The sequence below is a fragment of the Poromitra crassiceps genome (genome assembly GCF_964638095.1).
Source record: "Poromitra crassiceps genome assembly, chromosome: 1".
NCBI classification, from domain to species: domain Eukaryota; kingdom Metazoa; phylum Chordata; class Actinopteri; order Beryciformes; family Melamphaidae; genus Poromitra; species Poromitra crassiceps.
The window spans coordinates 13,123,930-13,131,429 of record NC_139623.1 but is presented as its reverse complement, the minus strand read 5'-3'; the positions used below and the strand labels follow the sequence as shown (position 1 = coordinate 13,131,429).

Here is a 7,500-nt window from a genome sequence, read left to right as displayed (position 1 = left end):
CACTCATCTTCAATTTAACTCAACCCCATCATTTACCTTATTTTCTTTTCTTCTTTACACATTCATTTAAACCAACATTTCCATCCCCCCTTCTACAGCTTCTGTCCCACCTGAAGCACATTACAGTCGACACAGCTAAGGCAGTAGTCCTCTACGTCTCCCTTCATCTGTACCCAGTAGAAAACTCGACAAAGGCGGCTGAGTGTCTCTTCAGGCCCTCGATGCCCCTGACCCCTGCGGCCCCTGTGCGCCCCCCGTAGCGCCAGTCCCCGCAGGCAGCTGGGCACCACCACGACGCTGCCACTCTTCCCGCGCCCATCCAACCCCAGAATCCCCGACTCCCTCACCCTCAGGTCCGGAAACAACTCCCACAGTTCCTTCGTGGTACTTGAACACATGCACATCTCCTCCAGGCGAGGCCGGCATCCGGCCGCCACCCACCTGCGCACCGGTCCAACGCTAGCGTCCTCCGCCTGTCTGCGTATCCACTCCTCCAGATCGACATCCTCCATAGTCACGTTCTCATCCTCCCGGTCTTGCACTCGCTCGTCCTCCCGTCCCGCTCCCCCAGGGGGCGGCGTGTTGAGGGCAGCAGGGCAAACACCACCGGCGTCGATCTCCACCTCGACTTTCTGCAGTGCAGCCGTGGGGGCTGTGTAGCGGCTTGGTTGGGCCGTCTCCTCCGGCCTTGACCCCTCTCGCTCCCCCGGGGACACGAGTGCCGCTCCCCCGACTGTAACAGCTCTGCAGATGATGTCGCTCACTTCCCTCTGGCTGTTCAAAACGATCCCCGCTCTCCTGATGGTCTCGTCGCTGATGATGATGTCCCCCTCTACCGGCTGGTATGCAGAGCAGCTAGCCTGGGCCGGCTCAACAGTCACTCTCCTGCCCAGAACAATCGGCTCTGTACTGCTCCGCTGCTCCGCCGCTTGTTGCTCAGGCTGCTGCCCTGCTCCGCTACTCCGCTGCTCCTCTGCCTGTTGCTCCGGCTGCTCCCCCGGCTGTGTGTCTCTTCCAGCGTTCACACTCTTAGTGCAGTCTCTAGCTAAATGTTCAGGCGACTGGCAAGTCCAACAAAGCCTCACCTGTCCGCCGCCTGCACGTCTCTCCTCTCTCGCTGTCTTCCAGTCCCCGACAGCTTCTCGACACTCTCTAGCTATGTGTCCCGATCCACCGCATGCCCAGCAGGCTCCCTGCTGTCCCCAGTACCTTTGCTCCGCATGCCCGGTCCGTCTCCCGGAACCGTCTCGGCACCACCTCGCCACGTGGCCCGGTTCTCCACAGGTCCAACACAGTCTTTGCGGCTCCTCCGTCCGCTTCTCTCCGTGCTGCGTGACCTCTCGTAGCAGCTCCATAAGCCCCTCTGCCCAGGCTGGTGTCGCCTCCAACAGCCGTCTGATCTCCTGCATCAAGCGGGCTTCCATGCCCGCCAGCACCAAGCTGATCCCCGTCGTCAGCTCTTCTTTTCTCCCGTTCGCCGACAGGCATTCTTCTAAGCGCACCATCACACGTGGCGCTCGTAGCAGCTAGCTCACACAGCTAGCTTGCTACCGCTAGGTCGCTCGAGCCTTTGATCTCCAACTTTTCTCCGCCGTTCCTCCTCACTCTCTCCCCTCTCGACCGAATCAGAGGCGCTACCGCTTCACTTGCTGACACCAATGTAACAAATCGGTGATACGCCAAGGAACGGAGAGTTGTAGTTGGTACAGGGTCTTTATTCACAGGCTCCTTTAGCTCCTAGCAGCTAGCTTCACACCGCTAGCTCTACACACAGCAACCGTCTCAGCTCGCTCCATAGCTAGACTGACCTCCGGCCCACGGCCGCTGGCTCTATATACCCCCTTCCCCTTAGGAACACACCCACACACATTAGTTCCTAGGTGCAATCTAGACACTTATATTGCACATCACATTACAGGTAATACCTGGATTACCTGGAACGCTACAATATATATGTATTGTTTATTATTGTTATTGTTTATCTCCTCCCATCCATCTGTCTGTGGAGTCTTCTCAACATACGCACAGCCTCACTGATTAATATAGGTGTGTTTGTGTGTTTCCTCATCTCCCCCTCTGTCTGTTTTACCTCTGGCTTCCTCCCTCTTCTCTTCTCTTCTCTTCTCTTCTCTTCTCTTCTCTTCTCTTCTCTTCTCTTCTCTTCTCTTCTCTTCTCTTCTCTTCTCTTCTCCTCTCCTCTCCTCTCCTCTCCCCTCCTCTCCTCTCCTCTCCTCTCCTCTCCTCTCTCTCTGTCTCTCTCTGTCTTGCTGCTGTAGGGGCCCACCTGAACCCAGCGGTTACTCTGAGTTTCTGTACGTTGGGCAATGTGTCCTGGGGACGGCTGGTGCCCTACTCCCTCTCCCAGGTGCTGGGGGCATATGTGGCTTCAGGACTCGTCTACCTGGTCTACTATGGTCGGTCTTTCACACACAGACACAGAGATACACGTGTACCTCAAATGTATATGAATGTACTTATACTTTTCCTATTCATACATATTCCTTCCTTTGATTGTTTGTTTGCTACATCTGATTATCTCTCTTTCTGTCTCAGATGCTATAATGGAGTTTAGTGGAGGGGTGTTGACTGTATATGGCCCAAATGAAACCGCATCAATATTTGCCACGTATCCCTCAGCGTACATCTCTCTCAGCAGAAGTTTCCTTGACCAGGTCAGAGTCAGTGATTTGATGTAAACAGTAGCACGGCTGCTGCTTTTGTAATACTACATTTATTTCTTTTTTTAATCAGGTAGTGGGCACTGGCATGCTGATGTTGTGCATCCTTTGTCTGGGTGAAAAGAGGAATACCCCCGCCCCCCCAGAGCTGATTCCGCCTATCGTGGCGGTGATCGTCCTGGGGATTTCCATGTCAATGTCAGCTAATTGCGGCGGGGCGATCAATCCTGCCCGAGACCTGGGGCCACGCCTCTTCACACTGACTGCAGGCTGGGGCACGGAGGTCTTCACGTATGTGTCTTATTGTCTTAATTAATTCATTAAGAATGGATGATGTTTCTTACTAAACAAACTACAGGCCTTATAGTGATGAACCTACCAAATTCAGTCTGTTATGACACATGGAAAGGAGCAGGATTTGTAACATTCCTATTGGTCTGCTTACCCCAGAGCCATATATGTCAGAGGTTATCAACAGTTAGAGGGACTGTGTACTGATAGTGGTAGGAACATCTTGTCCCTCTGGACACACACACACACTGTCACCTTACAGAACATCTGATTAAGATCTGCTGTTTGTTGTGACCTTATGCTCATGGTCTCCTCGTGGCGCCATAGTCTGTTTATACTATTCCAATATGAATTTCATAGTCTGTTTATACTATTCCAATCTGAATTTCATAGTCTGTTTATACTATTCCAATATGAATTTCATAGTATGTTTATACTATCCCAATCTGAATTTCATAGTCTGTTTATACTATTCTAATCTGAATTTCATAGTCTGTTTAAACTATTCCAATCTGAATTTCATAGTCTGTTTATACTATTCTAATCTGAATTTCATAGTCTGTTTATACTATTCCAATCTGAATTTCATAGTCTGTTTATACTATTCCAATCTGAATTTCATAGTCTGTCTATACTATTCCAAACCAATCTGAAATTCTGTACTCCCTGAATTTGCGATAATCTATTTAAATAAAGATCAGAGAGGTCTAGATGGCTGCAGATCAGCCTACGGACATACACTTATGCCTGACTCATCTTGTCCTGTCATTCTGGGTGTCTGCTCTCCAGGTGTTACAACTACTGGTTCTGGGTCCCCCTAGTGGCCCCGCTGATAGGAGGTGTCCTGGGCACTCTGATGTATGTGGGCTTCATCGAGTGGCACCTGCCAGACCCTGATCCCCCCACAGATCTCTCCACTGCCTCCAACACCACTGAGGACAGCAAGCAGCTGCACACAGCACAAGAACATGATAGCAAGCAGCCATACACAACACAAGGGCATGGGGCCGTATTAAAAATGGCCCATTTCTAAGCTCTACTGTTATGAAAATGTGTCTCACAAGGCAGCCTGGATTTCAACCTTTATGACCTAGAGGGAGTACATAAAGAGAGCACTCTGATTGTAAAAGGTTCTGTGGCGTTAGAGAAATATGCATGGGAAAGCAGAGGCGAATACCTGATGGCTCTGTGACGTTCTGTGAAGTTTTTGGCATACGAAACTCGAAGTTGGCAGATTTGAGGCGTTGTTAACATCCACACCCAGTTTAGAGAATGACAGAGATATCTTTGTATCTGATAAGGTTTGTGAGATCCTCACACAGATAGCCAGTATGGATGGAGGCAGCTAAAATATGGATTCCATGATAATGCTGTTCAGTTTCATGTGTGTGTGTGTGTGTGTGTGTGTATGTGTGTGTGTGTGTGTGTGTGTGTGTGTGTGTGTGTGTGTGTGTGTGTGTGTGGTTTTTTTGTGACAATTTTATGCATAGTAAATTATATTCTTGAGTTGTATTTAATGTATATGAAATACTGAAGATCAAATATTGAGCATATTATGGTAAGCTGATCTAATAAATTATAGTCTGAGAATGTGAAAATGTGAACGTGTTCATTTCCCCGTGAATGTGAGCAAGATGGACTCACAAACTGCTGTGAAAGTCAAGACTGACATTTTGTTACTCTATAGCATTATATTAGTATTGGAGTTTGACTCTGTCGAACTCAGAATGAAATAATGCTTCTAATGTAGCCATTAGTCTCACATTTCAAAAGTAATGTTCTTTTGTCATATTATTTCTAATTCTTTTACTCGCTGGTGAAAACGAGAGAAGCCTGTTCTCTTTTTGACCCTGGTGGCAAGTATACAGTAACTGCCTGTGTTGAGATGCAGAGGGGAGATGAGGAGGCTTGCCTGGCTCCAAAACCTCGAATCCACCCACTCCATCGAGTTGGCTGAAGAAGGAAATGGAGCGTAAGGAGTTGACAATTCAGTCTGATCAGGCTATGAGAAGGCTAAAGCCTGTTCAAATCTTATTTGAGGCCCCTCTTCAGAGCATGTGTCCTCAGTGTGTGTGTCATCATGTTGAGTCATTCCTTTCATCAGTGTTTGAGATTTGTTTTGCTCTCTTGAGTAGAGCTGGAGTATACTCATGACTAGAATTTAAATAACTGGATATTCTTAGAAGCAAGTTCAAAAATGTCAAGACTTCATTAGTTATTTTTATTTTGAAACATATGTACAGTACAGAGAGACGTGGTCGTAAACAACACCAAATGTTAATTGACATTATATGGGAAAGGAGTCTGTCTGTGGTACAACTCTGCTCAGTTAATACCAGACACCAGCTGATCCAATTTAAAGTCACTCACCGTCTTCACTACTCCAAGCATAAACTAGACAGGATCTTCCCTTCTGTCTCGCCACTGTGTGACAGGTGTCAGGTGACAGAGGGCACACTATCTCATGGCTTCTGGTTTTGCCCTTCATTAACGGGATTCTGGGCCAAAATATTTGATTGGTACTCTAAGGCATACAAAATAACCCTACAGCCGGAGGCAGAACTCGCCATCTTCGGCTGCTCGGAGTCCTCTCTGAACTTCCCTACGGCTGTGCAACAATCTCTGACACTGGGGACAACCGTCACCAAAAGACTCATTCTGAAGGAATGGAAGTCGTCCTCTTCACCTTCTTTTCAGGTGTACCTGATGGACATGATCTCTGTTGTGCAGATGGAGAGACTCAGCTCCCTGAGAACCAACTCGCTTGGAAGGTTCTCTGCTATCTGGGACCCGTTTCTGGCCTACTTCGACGAGGTTAAGAATGACCAGTGACTGAGGTTAGGGGAGATGGATGGCTCGCCCAGCTGGTATCTCATGGACCCCCTTGCATGGGATCCCATGCATTGTCTTTGACAAACACATAAGCATCTTATGCGGCCGATAGCGCCACATTGCAATGTCGAATGTTGATTTATGTTTTTTTTTCCCCCTTTTCTTTCTTTTCCTATGTCTGAGTCTGTTTGTCTTGTTCGTATATTGTTCTATAAAAATGTAAAAGAAAATATTAAAAGAAAACACCCAATGTTAATTCATTAATCAAATCAACTTGATAATGATAATGGTACATATTATAAAATTGGATGAAATTTAGATTTTAAATTGAGTTACAATGCCAGGTGCGGGACAGGGGACAAATGGGACCACACAGACAATTATTATGTATTTATATGAACAGAAAACACACATCATTATCACATCAATTGGGACACAAAGCTAAAATTTTCATTAGAAACCAAGGACAGCCTGGATTCCAAATGGTTTCTCTGACCTTTTATAAATGAGCTTCATAATAGCAATATGCCTTGGCAAGCATGTTATTTTTTTATGGTCTGACGAAAATACAGAATAGTCTATTCTTAATATAGAATGCAACACATATGCACTATAATTTCCCATAGAAATATGAGAGTGCTATTACGTTAGGGTGGGCAATAATCAGTGTTGGGAACTTGGGAGGGTTACTTTTAAAACATATTCCACTACAGATTACTTTGAATACATGCCCTACAATGTTATTTGTAACATATTAGATTACTCAAGTTACATAACGTATCTTAAATCCTTTGGATTACTTTTGGAATAGCCTACTTCAAAATGGTCTTGCTACTACATTCAGAGTGACCCAGGTCACTCTGAATGTAGTTAACAATTGCACATGGATGGCTGGGACCTCTATGTTGTGAACCTGTATTTTCTTATTATGTAAATAAATTTGTAAAAAAAGAAAGAAAAAAAAGAAAAAAAAACATGGATGGCTGGGGCCCAAGAGTAGGGGGGGGGGTCTTGAGCCAGAGCCTGATAGCCTACATGATGATGCTGTCGCTAACTTTACATTGACTTTACATTGACTGTCCCAATGCAGATGTTGCGACCTTCAACTGTGGACACATGTTGGAGCCGATGATGCTGGCATGGCAGTAGGGGGGCGGTATGAGGCAGAACTACAAAGCTCAATGGCTTGGTTTAGGCAGTTTGTTAAAAAGCAACAGAAATGTTCAGGTTCAGAACAGAGTGTTAAAAAAAAACAAAAAAAAACATCAGGCCTGCCGCCTATATTTCAAAAGTTGAGCATGCGGGAGGGGTGATGAAAGAAGAAGAAGAGTCCGATGTGGAGTAGTCTGGGCACCTTCCACCCCGCTTTTTGTCATGGGGGCGTAAACCCGGACCCAGAATTAACACCGGATGGCAATGCGCCTAACAACGTCTTTGTTGCCGTTAGCTTGACGCGGTGATGTTACCTAAACTAGAGTCTGATCAAAACAAAGCTAGCGTTACATAAAACAAAACGTTTATGCAATATGGCATCTCCGCCACCACCGCCTGACACACCGGTCAAAAACGGTCTGAAAGAGGATTCTGATACTTGGGTCAAATTGTCAAAGTTAACGTGAAAGTTGACGAGCTAGAAACCGCTTGCCATCCGGTCTAGGGCGGGCTCTAGGCGGGAACCAGTAGGGTGACAAAATCAATT

The 7,500-nt window shown here is 46.5% G+C and overlaps 1 protein-coding gene across 1 annotated transcript in view; it reads left to right on the top strand.

The window, feature by feature from the left end:
• The window catches only part of aqp10a (aquaporin 10a), a gene marked incomplete at both ends in the record, with an annotated part of 7,169 nt that extends 3,167 nt beyond the window's left edge, over positions 1-4,002 (top strand). The window contains 4 exons of the mRNA XM_083633093.1: positions 2,277-2,414; positions 2,554-2,672; positions 2,752-2,969; positions 3,759-4,002. Coding sequence (XP_083489219.1) covers positions 2,277-2,414; positions 2,554-2,672; positions 2,752-2,969; positions 3,759-4,002 — 719 coding nt within the window. The remainder of the gene's footprint in view (positions 1-2,276; positions 2,415-2,553; positions 2,673-2,751; positions 2,970-3,758) is intronic.
• Positions 4,003-7,500: the final 3,498 nt, after the last annotated feature.